Below are 13750 nucleotides of genomic sequence, written 5' to 3' on the forward strand. Positions count from 1 at the left end.
GGGCCACAAACCATCGTATCTGAGACTTTTTTTTACCCCTTGGGGAGATGTTGCATCCTCTACACTTATAAATATCCTTCCCGACAACCTCTGCAAATGGCAGCTGTCATTACTGTCATCTGCCTTTCCTTTTTTTCCTTTTGCCCATTTCCTCAGGGTTCCCTGCTCTGTCAAAAAAGTTACCAGGGTCATCTTCCCTAGCGTGATCTTTTCCATCACCTCCATCTTCAGCCTTCAGTTGAGCCACCAGCCAAAGGAGCCTGTCTGGGCAATTCCCAGACTTTCCACACAAATAGCTCTCCTTTGACAAAAACATTCAGTGCTCAAATAGGGTGGAAAATATCAGTTTGCGAGATGCTAATCAGGTGTCTTTGTTGCAGCTCTTCTCAGAGCCTTCAATATGTTACCACAGAGCTTGTAAATCACCCAGCTGATACTGTACAGCATCACAAAAAAAGTAATCCTGTTCTTCCTGGCAATACTGAACTGGGAAATGCCAATCTCCCTAAATGTCTTAAAATCATCCTCTGCACCATAACTCTGCGCCCCCCACCCCAGCAATTTCCATTCTGGGCTTTGGAGTAGTCACACACTTGGTCAGGTAAATCTGAGCATGCTGAATCTCTGTCTACTCAAGAATCACCTTCCCATGGACAATGCAGCCCTCTGATTCTGCCTCTGCATCTTTCCTACTTGGAGCCTCACCATTTCCACTGCCACTGCCTAGATCAGTCCTCAGGAGATTCATATCAGGAACTTTTCATGGGGCTTCAGTGATCCCTATTCTGCTTTTACAAATTTCAAACACTGATCGCCCAGCTCAAAACCCTCAGAAAGACCTCATGCCTTAAAGCAGGATGGATACCTAATCTTCCTGGTATAATATTCAGAATCATGCTCTCTGTGCATTCTACTAGGGAACAGTCTTTAAGCTGTCAGATCCCCAGGGTATGACTGAAAAAGGTTTCCAATCAGTGGCCGTGTTCTCCACGAAGAGGGATACACAAGACAATCTACAGCATGTAAGAAGAAAATATTGGAACCTATTAATATGTTTTTAACTTCGCTCTTTCAAAATCCTTATAGTTGAGTATTATTTCATAACATATATATTAGGAGAGCAACGCATATATATAACATGTCAATATACAGAGGGGCTCATGCTAGGCTCACGCCTGCCATTTTGTTTTAATGAAAGAGTGGTGGAAGGTCCTTCACCCTCCGCCTGACCCTCCCATACCCTCACCACAGCCCACATTCCCTGTCTTGGCTCTGTAGTTTTACCCACCAGCACTGCCTTCTACCCAAGCCAACTGCTTCCCAGACAGAAATCTTCTCTTCCTCCCTGGAGGCACTGTCTCTCTCACAGCACTTAACCTGCCTTTACTGGTGAAAAGTTCATAGTGTTGAAGCCTTATTTCCCCGCTGCAGGCAATCACAGTGAAGAACCACCACTGGATTTTTTTTCACATTACTTCATCTTTAAAATGAGGAAAATTTTTAGAACTTCACAAAGAAAATTATAAAAGGCACAAAAACTGTGCTACACTATTTTAAGGTCCTGCATCTGGCCATTCATCTGTTTTCCTACAGCACCGAGTGTGTATCCCGTAAATAATATTTCTAAATGATAAGACCGAAGAAAATAAAGACCTGACTCATAACAAATCTCTGGGAAATGAGTTATTTCTTTCATTAACCGGAAGCATATTCAGAGTGACCATGGGGAAGGACGGCAGTGATTATTTGTGCTACCACGCTGTGGAAATCCCGCAGCAACGCAGGGTTAAAACGCAGGGAAGAACTAGAACACAAACACAACAGTGCTTCCGTTCCCGCCCCTCGTACTTGGCCCACCGAGTTTAAATCCTGCCCAAGAGAGCGGCCAGAGGCAGGGCGCCACCGCGCCCACTCTGAGCGACTGAATTTAGACCTGGGGCCTCGGGAGCCCCTCGGAGCCCGCCCCACGGGCCCGCGGTTACCGGGAAAGTCACACTTGTAGGGCCGCTCGGGTTCGAAGTGGCTGCGCTGGTGGGAGCTGAGCTTGGCCTGCGTAGGGAAGCGCTCCGCGCACTCCTCGCACTTGAACAAGTTCTCCTGCTCGTGGCCCTTCATGTGCGCCTTGAGGTTGTACACAGTGGTGAACTTCTTGCCGCAGCCGCCAACTTGACAGCTGAAAGGCCGCAGCTTGTCGTGCGACTGCAGGTGCCGCTTGAGCTTGTAGGAGGTGGTGAAGGCCCAGCCGCAGCCGTCCAGGGGGCACTTGAAAGGCCGCCGGCCCTGGCTGCTACCGTGCGTCAGCAGGTGCACCTTGAGCTGGTGCTTCTTGGCGAAAGAGAGCGTGCACTGAGGCTCAGGGCAGCGGTAGCCCGGCACGCCGGGGCCCGGGGGCGCGCCGGGGCCCGCGGGCCCGCGGCGGCCCTCGGCCCGGTTTGCGACCTCCTCGCCGGTCGGGGCGGGCGGGTCCCCGGGCGGCGGACCGGACGGCGGCGGCGCAGCGGCCAGCGTGAAGACGCCGTGGTCAAAGCGCACCAGCATATCCTGGCTGCTGATGGTGATAGTGCCCGCGAGGGCCGCGCCGGGCCCGGGAGGCGGGGCTGTACCGCTGGGGTCCTGCTGTGGGGGGCCGGAGGAACTCGCGCCGGCGTCAGACTCAGTTTCCAGCCGCCCAGGGGCCTCGGACGCAGCGCCGCGCGGCACTTCCAGGAGGACCACGAAGGAGTCGCCGCCGTCCTCAAGAGGCGGCGGGCTCGGCCCGGGGCCCGCTGCCGCCCGGGCCTCTTCTCGCCGCGGCCCCGACCCGCCATCTTCGGGACCCCGCAGCAGGAGCAGGCGGCGGCGCGCCGAGCCCGGGCTAGGCGGCGGCCCCGGGCCTCGGCGGAGTCGCCGAGGGCCGCTGCCGCCATGTTGGGCTCTGCGTTGGGTCGGCGCGGCAAGCAGCGCCGGGAAGTCCATCTTGGGCTCAGCAGAAGATTCTCAGCAGCTGCTGAGAGGAAACTCGGTCTCCCCCGCCCCACCGCCGAGGCGTGCACGACGCTGTAGGACCACCCCAGCAAGTCGGCGCCAAAGCCCGGCGCGGATTGGGACCCGGAGCCGCGCGTGCGCGTGAGCAGCGGGACAGCGCGCGAGGCCTACTGGGCAGCGTGACGTCAGGGCCGCTCAGCGCGACCCGTAGGACCTGGGCGGATCCTCCACCTAACGAGCTACGGCTTTATTCCCTGCTGAGAAAAGAAGGTAGTCTGATTTACAGTAATCCCCTTTCATCTGGGTAATGGGTTAATAATTGCAGCCGCCAATTTTCACACAATGCGAGGAAACTGAGGCACAGAGAGTTTGAGTCTCTTGCCCGAGATCGTACAGCCAGGAACTGGGAGAGCCAGGATTGGGACATTTAATTCATCACCAGGCTGGAAGTCTTCCTCAGGCTAATTGCTAGACTGTGAACTGTCCCGCCGCTGGTCTTTGACCACAGACCTCGCTTGCAGTGTCCTCGGATCCTTTTCCGGCACGTGGGACCTTCCTGACTGGACCCCTGCCTACACTTTCAACTGCATTTCCTAGTAAACTTCACACAGCCTTACACCATAGCCCTGTTACTCCTTGTTGCCTCGACTTGACCACGGTCCTGCCTCCCTTCTCTTACTGCCCCCACACCCTCCAGATTCAATCTGGAGTCTCCCCACTCTTCATGTCACCGCTACCGATATCCAAATTTACTACTACGGTCGTAGGAAAATAACTCTATAGCTGGTCCTCAGCTTCCAGCCACCACTCCCACAACCCAAGCTATTCTCTACAAGGCAGATTCTTGTGGTCTGCCAATCTAATTGTGCAAATCTAATTGTGCTACCCTCCACTGTGCTCCCCATTTCTCTTATGGCCTGCTGGTCTCCCCCTCAATACACGTCTCTTTGCCCTAATTTCTTAGCATTTATGCACTCACTCTACAATCTCACTACCCCCATCTTTTTCTCAGTTTCTCCAACAGACCAAGCTAGTTCCAGCCTCATAAACTGCACAGCTGGTCTCTGAATTCCTCTGGGAAGCCTTAGCTTGCCTTGATCCAAAGTACACCCTCATCCAAACCCTTATTTGTTTCCTCTTAGAGCTCTCGATTGCAGTTGTTTTTATTTGTTCCTTTCTCTGCTAATCTACTGTCTGTGTCTCCCTCTAGAATGTAGACTCCTTGAGGACAGAAACTGGGTCTGTCCCATTCACATCTGTATGCCCAGAAGCTAGCAGCGAAGACTCTCAGTAAATATTTAGTGAATAGATGAATGCTTTATTATGAGAAGTACTTTAAAAATAAGGTACATCAATAATATTGAAAAGGATAGAAAACATCTTTATATGTATATGTATGAATTTATGCCAAAAATATATTGTTCCAAGACTATTCAATGGAGGAAAGAATAATCTTTTCAACAAATGGTATTGGGACAACTGGGTATCCACATTAAAAAAAGTGAATTTGGACCCTCTACTTCACACCGTATACAAAAAGTAATTCAAAATGGATCAGATACCTAAATGTAAAAGCCGAAACTCTTAAACTATTAGAGGAACACGTGTGAATCTGTGTGATCTTCGATTAGGGAATGGCTTCTCGTATATGAAACCAGAAGTCCAAGCAATGAAAGAAATAAATTTGGCTTCATCAAACTTAAAAACTTTGGTCAAAGAACACCAGCAAGCAAGTGAAAAGACAATCTACAGAATGCATGAGAAATTTACAAACCATATATCTGATAGACTCTACTATCCAGAATATATTTTAAAAACTCCTACAATAAAAAGACAGCCTAATTTAAAAGTAGACAAAAGATTTGAATGGACATTTTTCCAAATAAAAAATACAAATGGCCAATATAGCACATGAAAAGATGCTCAATATCATTAGTCATTAGGAAAGCACAAATCAAAGCCACAATGAAATACCACTTCAAACACACTAAGATACCTATAATTTTTTTTAAATGGAAAAGAACAAGTGGTAAGGATGTGGATAAATTGGAACCCTCATATATAAAATGGTGATGCCATTGTGGGAAAAAGCTTGGCAGTTCCTCAAAAAGTTAAGTATAGAATTTCCATACAGCCCAGCAATTCTACTCCTAGGCATATATCCAAGAGAAATGAAAACAGGTCCACACAAAAACTTGTATGTGAATGTTCACAGCAGCATTATTCATAATGCTACACAATAAAAAGTGGAAATAACCAAGTGTCCATCAACAGACTAATGGGCAAACACGATGTGGTCTAGTCACACAATGGAATATTATTCAACTGCAAAAAGGAGTGCCTGCTACAATATGGATAAACTTGAAAATATGTGAATGGAAAGAAGCCAGACACGAAGCCACACACTGTATGATTCAATTCATACTAAATGTCCAGAATAGGTCAGTCCATAGTAGACTAGTCGTTGACAGGGGATGGAGGGCACAGGGTAATTAGGACTGTTAGTAGTTGCAAGGTTCCTTTTGAGGGCCATGGAAATGTCCTGGAATTAGTGGTGATGGTACACAACACAGTGAGCATACTAAAAACCACCAACTCACACACTTCAAAAGGGGGACTTTTATATTCTGTATGTCTCTAATAAAAATTCATTGTTAGGAAATATCAATGCAGAGCATTGGTTAGGAAGATCTGTTTGTATAGGAGGGAAAACACCATATGTTCATATGTTTGCATATCCTTAGAAAGTTTGTAGAAAGATAGATACACAAGACACTGCTAGTACCTGTGACTACTTATGAAGTGAGGTGGAGAAATGGTACATTCCCTTTAGACTTCACTCCCTTTGGCCTTATTTGATTTTTTTTTCAAGATCATCAGTGTTTTTCAAGTAATTTTTATAATTAAATATTATTTTTCAGTGTGGAAAACAGTATAGCAGTTCCTCAAAAAACTAAACAGAATTACCATAGGACACTGCAATTCTACTTCTGTGTATATTCCCAAAAATAGTTGAAAGCAGGGAGTTGAATAGATATCTGTACTCTCATGCTCATAGCAGCATTGTTCACAATAGCTGAAAGGTGCAAGCAACCCAAGTGTCCATTGGCAAATGAATGGATAAACAAAATGTGGTCTATCTCATACAATGGAATATAATTCAACTTTATAAAGAAAGGAAATTCTGACATGTGACAACATAAGTGAACTTGAGGACATTATGCCAAGTGAAATTAGTCAGTCACAAAAGAACAAATACTGTATGATTTTACTTATATGAGGTCTCTAGAATGGTCAAATTCACAGAGGCAGAAAGTAGAATATTAATTGCTGGGGAGAGGGGATAGGGAGTTAGTGTTTAATGAGTACAGAGGTTTAGTTTGGGAAGACAAAAAAGTTCTGGAAGTGGATGGTGGTGATAGTTGCACAACAATGTGAATGTACTTAATGCCACTAAACGACATTCTTAAAGATAGTTAAAATGGTAAATTTTATGTTATGTATATTTTGCCACCATAAAAGAAAAAAGAACAAAATAATGAAAAACATTTAGCGGCAATACAAATGAGTTTCCTTTCTTCAGTTTCAGTTTTTTCAAGAGTGACTTACAGTATTTTTAAAAACATTTTTAATGGGTGAAATCGGCCTTATTGAACATTTGGAAAGGACTCATCTGGCCCTTTCTACCACCCTGGGTTCTCCATTGCTGCAACGAATAATATGGTTTATAACAAAGAGTAGATGTGCTAACTCATATGCTGGTCTTGAATAATTGCTCGTGTTGTTGTTGTTCGGTGGTGTCTCAGGCAGAGACAGGAACTTGATATTTTGAAAAGATACCCCCTATGTTAGGAAGAACACAGAGTACTGCCTGTTAACCTTCAGTAATCCAGACCCTGTACTTTTCCAAGCACAAGTGTGTAGAAAGTGGTTTGGTGCAGCCAGAGATAAAGAAGCAGATGACACACATGCACTTGTATTTGTTTGCATCTGGGGGGAAATCCCACCAGCCCAGGTGTTGCTGGGTGTCCAGCACTTGGATGGGCTGAAAGGCATCGTTGTGGATTTTGCATTATTAACTAACTTCTGGCAGGAATGAGGATTGCCTGGGGTTGGGAATTCCAATGTGCGTTTTTTTTCCCAGCACCACCAAGCGATTAACTTAGCATCAGACCCCGAAGGTTAAGGGCTCAGTACTACAAGACTCTACCCTATGCCACTTCAGATGTCAGTTGCAAGTCCAGGTTGTCACCTGTGTCTCTGAGTGGTAGTAGATTGGTGGTTCCCGTGGCCCCTTCCTCAGATTTGATTAATTTGTTAAGAGTAGCTCACAGAACTCAGAGAAATATTTTGCTTAATAGATTACTCATTTATTATGTGAAAAGTTGGCATAAATGTATCCATTTTAAAATGAAGTTAGGACAGCCATTCCAGAGGAACTGCCTTGCACATCTTACATCTTGCTCCTTAAACCTTTGGAACGTTTGAACTTGGCAAAATAACTTTTGTTTGTGTGTTATGTGCCCTTGAGTTGGCTCCATCTCCTGGCGACCCTATAAATGAGTGACGTCTACAATGTCCTGTTCTCAACAGCCCTGCTCAGCTCCCATAAATGCATGCCTAGGGCTTCTCTTATGGAACCAATGCATCTCATAATTGGTCTTCCTCTTTTCCTGCTGCCTTCCGTTTTCCCCAGCATCATTGTCTTTTCCAAAGAACCCTGCCTTCTCATTATGTGCTCGCAGTAGGACGACTTCAGTTGTATCGTTTTTTGCCTCCAGCAATATTTCTAGCTTAATTTGCTTTAAGGCTCACTTGTTCATCTTTCTGGCAGTTCAGGGTATCCTTAGAGCTCTCCTTCAACACAATATTTCTAATGAATCTATTTTTTTCCTATCAGCTTTATTCCTGGTCCAACTTCCGCATTCATACATAGTAATTAGGAATACAAGGGTATGGATGATTGGACTGAACCAAACCAACATTGTCATACAAACAACCATTTCTAAAGCTAACAGGAAAGCAGACCTCCTTACCACAAAGACTGGTGATTATGGACATTCCTTACAATCAGTGACCAGCCTGTATAGCTAAAGGGTAACTCAGTTTGTTAACACCAATAGAAATTCCTTTCTTTCATTTATGTAATTATTTCCCTTCCCTTTCTCATAAAAATCTCTTGCCTTCATTCCATAATTTGGGTTTCTGCCTGAATCTATGCCTTCAGATTGCAATTCTTTTTGATCGCAAAATAAATAAATAAATAAATAAACATTTGTTTCCTTCCACTTTGGCTTTTTTATTTTTACGTTTACAATCATAAAGAGACATAACTCAGGAACAGCCAGATGGAAGAGGTACATAGGGCAAGGTATGAGGAAAGGGCTCAGAGTTTCCACACTCTCTCCAAGCACTTCATTCCCTGACTCTATGTGTTCACCAACCTGGAAGCTCTCTAGCCCCACCATTTTATTTTGTTTTGTTTTGTTTTTAATGGAGGCTTCATTACGCAGGCATGATTGATTAAATCATTGGCCATTGATGATTCATTCAAACACCAGCTCCTCTCCTTTCCCGAGGTCAGGGGGTGCGACTAAAAGTTCCAACCCTGCAATCACACTGGTTGATTCCCCAGGCAACCAACCCCTTACCCAGTAGGCACTTTCCAAAAGTCACTTCATTAACATAAACTTATGTGTGCTGGAAAGGAGTTTGTTATGAATATCAAAACATCTTTATCACTCTTATCACTTAAGAAATTCCAGCAGTTTTAGAAGCTCTGTGCCAAAAATGAGGACGAAAACCAAATATGTATTTCTTATTATAAATCATATCACAGAGTAAAAGGAAACTTCTCCATCAAGGATCCCAATAACAGTTAATTTTATATGTCAATTTGAGTGGGCCACTTTAAGCATGTTCTCTGGATGTGTCTATGAGGGTATTTCCACATGAGATTTTCATTTGAATGAGTGGGTTAATAAAGTAGCTGGCCCTCCACAAAGCAGGTAGGCTTCATGCAATCTTGGAGGGCCGGAATAGAAAAAAAAGGCATAGGAAAGAGGAATCCATCCACTTTTTCCTGCCTCACTGATTAAGCTACAACATCTCATTTCATCTTCCCCTGTCCTGGGACTGGGATTTACAGTGAGACAGGAGGGCAACTTCTTGCTGTTGAATTAGTCCAAAAAGTCAGCTGCTGGAGCCTGGTAAGTTTCACAAGAATATCGGCCCTGATTGGCATCAAGGACAGCGACAAGGGACAGTCCCTATCACCACACATGCTCAGTAAGGCTCAAGAGTGTTCTCAAGGAGAGCTTCCCTGATTTAAACTATGCCCAGGAGTGGAGATTTAAAATGCTAATGAAACACCCCACACTTAAAGTAGTATGTAGTCACACCGCACATGCAATAAAAAGAAACCTCTACAAGTGTTGGGGAGGGACCAGAGGAAAATAAGGGATGGCCTCTACTCTCAGAGTGCCCATAAATATGCCATACCTGTAAACCTCAGGGAGTCACATTCATTCTCCTTCAGGGTGCATTCCCTTGGTGCATCAAGCTTTCGCTTTAATAAACCTTTCCATCTGCAAAACTGTTTCGCCGCCTCTCTTGATTTCTGTCCTAAGAAGGGCGAGGACCTCTGCCCTGGTAACATCTCCATTAGTTTCCCTGATTCTCAGGCCTTCAGATTCAGACTGAATCACACCAACGGCTTTCCTGGGTCTCCAACTTGCAGACAGCAGATCACGGGACTACTACCATGATACATAATATCATCTGTATCTATCTATCTATCTATCTATCTATCTATCTATAAATAGCTATACATCTATATTATATACGTATAGATATATAGATATATCCTCTATTGGTTCTGTTTCTCTGGAGAACTCTAATACAGACACAGATTCAAGTCCCAACAGAGAACATGCAGGAGACACAAATGTGTAAGAAATCAGCAGCTCACACCCGAGAATAAACAAACACACTTGGCCTTGCCATTGGAATACAGTAGGAGTTGGTAGAAACTGTGGAAATTTGGACAAAACAAGCACAGTTCTAAAGGGCCTCCAGCTGATTGCTGTCACTGAGGCAGTGAGAGCACAGTGTGGTCTGACCTCTTGATTTCTTTAAGTAAATGTAAAGTCTGGAGTTTTAAGTTAAATCTTTCCATTTGTAAAGATTGGTGACAAAGTCAAAAAATTTTTAAAGTGGGCAGGCCAAACAAAATGCAATTGTAGGTCAGGTCCAGACCCCAGATCCCAGTGTGGGAACCTACTCCGGAAAGCCAAGGCAAGAGAGTGCATCATTCAGCCAAAGCCCTCCTGAACTGAACTGTGCTGGCCAGCAAGAAAAATATCTGATTGCCAGGGAGCAGAGACAGCCCAGGAAAAGGCCCTGAGGAATTCATAACCTTGAATTTTCAAGGCAGCTCAAGCCTATCACAGCCTATTGGTTTCTATTTCAATCATTTTGATGAAAGCCTTTCTAAGTGGACTACGCATCTTCACTGTTAAACAAAAACCTTCGCTGCTGAAAGCTTTTCTGAAAGAAAGGGTTTATTGAGCCACAATGCTAGCCAGGAAAAGGATCAGGTCATGGGCATGCAGTCTAAATCATCAGCAGCAGGGCTAGATGGAGAAGATGAACATGTCCACCATCTGATGGGGCTCTTTTAAAGATGTCGGCTGTTTTGAAAGAATTTACCCTGGCTTTAGATTAGTGGGGGTGGGGGGAAAGGTGAAGCAGGGACAGTTCTAAGATAGATGCACAGTTCATAAGGAAGAAATATTTACTACTTTTGATTGATTGTGGGCAATAGTCCAGAAAGTTCAAGCATGAGCAAGATGTGGTAGCATCTGGTGGCCGTCCATTTCTTTTTAGATAGCCACCTGGAAGTTGATTCAAAGCTCCAACATACATTCAGGGATGTAATAGTCTTTTGTTAGTTGACCCACAGCTATTAACTGGTTAATTACCCTTTTCTCTTTCTCCCACTCTCCACGAGCTGTAATTTAATCTAGGACATCTCAGAATTTTTCTCTTGTCACTCCTTTCTGAAAAATAAGACTGAACTTGGCACGCTAAATAGCCATGCTTTTCCATCTACTCCACAACTGCTGAGGCTGTGGTCAGCTGCCCCAGGTTCCCACTGAGGCCTGTCATATCCCCACTCTGGATGTCAGTTGTTCCTTCTCCCTGATGGCAGCCGGCAGCAGGCTGACGTGCTGTGGCTCAGTGAAGTGGCCTGCTCACTGGCATGGTTTGCTATGGGACCAAAAGGGGTCTGAGGCCCTTGCACATGGGTAGAAGCCACCTGAGACCTTGGCCCAAAGCTGGCAATCGATCCCTGCCTAACCTTAATAAGGGAAGATGCTGGGTGGAAAACAGGATGACAGGAGGGCCTGGTCTTAAAATTGAATATATCTTCTTGGAACAGGGAATGTTCATGTAGCTATATGCACAAGGGTGCTTTCCTTGAAGACGTTGACAGAAGATATGACAGTTTAGATGCTGTGTACTCTGTGTGGAACAAAAGCCATGTTGGGATGGCTTTAACGGGTGAGGACCAAGGAGTCTAGAGCGGGCCAAGCTGGGGCTAGAACAGCAGCTCTGTACACTACCAGAGCCCAGGCACCTCTGCCTTTCCATGTGTACCCTCTGTGTGCCTCTGTGGTCTTCATGGTCACAGCATGGTTGCTGTACGTCCAGCATCACACCTGAGCTTCTAGCATAAAGAAGGGGCAAAGGCAAAAAGCAATCCAGCCACATCTGTCCATTTTTAATAGAAAAACAACAGCTTTCCCAGAAGTTCTGCCTGGCAGACTTCCACCTCATCTCGTGGGTCAGAACTAGGCCAGGTGGCCACTTATTCCTAATTGCAAGGAAGCCTGGAAAATCAACTATTTCTATTGAGGATATTGCTGCCCAGACAAAATTGGGTTTTGTAAGTATGGGAATAGGGGAGATGACCACTGGTGAGGAAACATAAAATGTTAAATGATGAGAACTCAGAATCCAGCTAGACTGGCCTCTCTCTGTAGACATGGAGGGGGAAGGGTGTCAAGTTTTCTGTAGTTCCTTAAAGAGCCATTCCTCAATTTCTACCTCAATTTTTTGTTTAGGATGAGTCATTTTCAAGTTTGTTATGGGTCTAGCTGTGTCCTGAACTAAGGCCAGGAACTAATGAGAATGATGTACATAGTCAAAGCTGTTCCGCTTTGCATGGTGAGGTCATGCAGGGGAAGGGTCTCCTAGTGTGGACAGCCAGCAAGTGTGGTGAGGCCACCAAGGGAGCCTGCTACACAGGCAGTGATTGCCTGATTCCCTACATGGCTCTGAACATTTACAGGAAAAGGAGCAGGTCCCAACATCAGTTGGTGGGGCAGAAAGGATGGAAAAAGGGCAGGGAACTCATCTCTCCACTTGGCTCCTTTTCATAACTGGGTGCAGAGTAAAGTAGAACTATTGTCACTTCTTAAAAAGAGAAACACCTGCTTCAGAATGAGGTCCTGGAAAAATATAGCCACATAATCCACTTTGCCTGAGTCATCTTAATTGAGATTGGGCTCTGAGATCTGGCAGGGGTGAGGTGTGTGCCAGAATCCAGCCTCAGGTCCCATACGGCTCATGGAAGACTTCTGGTCCCAAACAGGGCTCCTGAGTGAACTTCTGTCATAAGCAATCAGCCATGGGTAGTACCCGACCTCTCCCTTTTTTCTCAACAAAGTATCACTATCCTTTAGGGCAGAGCCCTGCCTTCCCCCTTTCCACCATCCCATGTCTACCCTGCCCACGCCACCTTCCACAGCTCTCTGGTTAACCCTTTATTTTCCTGTCTTCCTCCTTGGACATCTCCAAGCCCAGGGCCTGGTCACATTCCTTTGTGCCCAGAGCTGAGGGCACATAGGTACAGAAAGTACCTGCATAGACAAACAGGCTAGCAGATGGAAAGAGAGCTTCCTGGATGGTTGGAAAGTGGACAGGAGGCAGAGTGATTGATAAAAAAGCCCACCTCCTTAGTAGGAGAAGGAATGGCAAGAGGTTTAGAAAGGACTTGGTTGACACCCAGCTCAGCCAGTATTCACAGTATGCCCATCCCCAAAGCTTCCAGGGTCTAAGCTTGAGCCATATCCCCAAACAAGATTTTCACTGCCATTTCAGGTTCCTAGAGGAGCAGCATGGCCATGAAGAAATGGTTCCATCTCTCTGGGCCTCAACTGGTTTATCTGGGAATTGAGGACAGCAGTGGCACCTTCTAGGGTATGATGAAGCCAAATGAGGGCACGCATTTGGAGCTCCTGACCCAGGAGACAGAGGTGTGCAGTGGAAGGCAGGTATGGCTGTGAGGGTGAGGACAGGGACCAAGGAGGACAAGAAGGCCACAGCCAGCTCTTGGACTCCTGCTCATGGCCACAAGGCCTGCTGGAGCATGTGCTCATCTGCGACCTCATGTGGGAGTGTCACCACCAAGCCCTTGTTCTCCTGCATTGTCTGGCAGATGATCTCGTAGGCCTTCCAGTTCCCAGACCAACGGCAGGCCACCTGCCAGTAGAGTGCAGAGAGGGTGGTATAGCAGTTGGTGCTAACATCACTGGGTTACCAACAAGGCATTCTGAACACACACTGGGGCCGGGCTCAAATATTCTGTCCTCCTCCACGTCAGGGACCCTCTATGCTATCAGTGGGGCCAGTAGTCTTTGTGTCTGTCCTGGCCCCTCTCTTGACTTAGACCTCCTCCTCTCTTGGCCAGACTACTATTTACTTTTCTCTTTGATCTAAA

General features: G+C 45.8%; 2 protein-coding genes across 4 annotated transcripts in view; both read right to left on the reverse strand.

The window, feature by feature from the left end:
- ZXDC (ZXD family zinc finger C) overlaps positions 1-3087 on the reverse strand; it is a 46946-nt gene extending 43859 nt beyond the window's left edge. Inside the window, exon 1 of one of the 3 annotated variants that reach the window (XM_039843590.1) lies at positions 1983-3085. In XM_039843590.1, coding sequence (XP_039699524.1) covers positions 1983-2955 — 973 coding nt within the window. In that variant the 5' untranslated portion in view covers positions 2956-3085. Of the gene's footprint in view, positions 1-1982 lie in introns of all 3 variants that reach the window. The other 2 variants (XM_039843591.1, XM_039843592.1) reach the window with 2 other exon arrangements.
- A 6816-nt stretch (positions 3088-9903) lies between these two features.
- UROC1 (urocanate hydratase 1) overlaps positions 9904-13750 on the reverse strand; it is a 39984-nt gene continuing 36137 nt past the window's right edge. Inside the window, 1 exon segment of the mRNA XM_039843631.1 lies at positions 9904-13512. Within this exon segment, the coding sequence (XP_039699565.1) occupies positions 13375-13512 (138 nt within the window). The 3' untranslated portion in view covers positions 9904-13374.

This window comes from Pteropus medius, unplaced genomic scaffold (assembly GCF_902729225.1).
Source record: "Pteropus medius unplaced genomic scaffold, Ma_sr-lr_union100, whole genome shotgun sequence".
In the NCBI taxonomy this organism is placed as follows: domain Eukaryota; kingdom Metazoa; phylum Chordata; class Mammalia; order Chiroptera; family Pteropodidae; genus Pteropus; species Pteropus medius.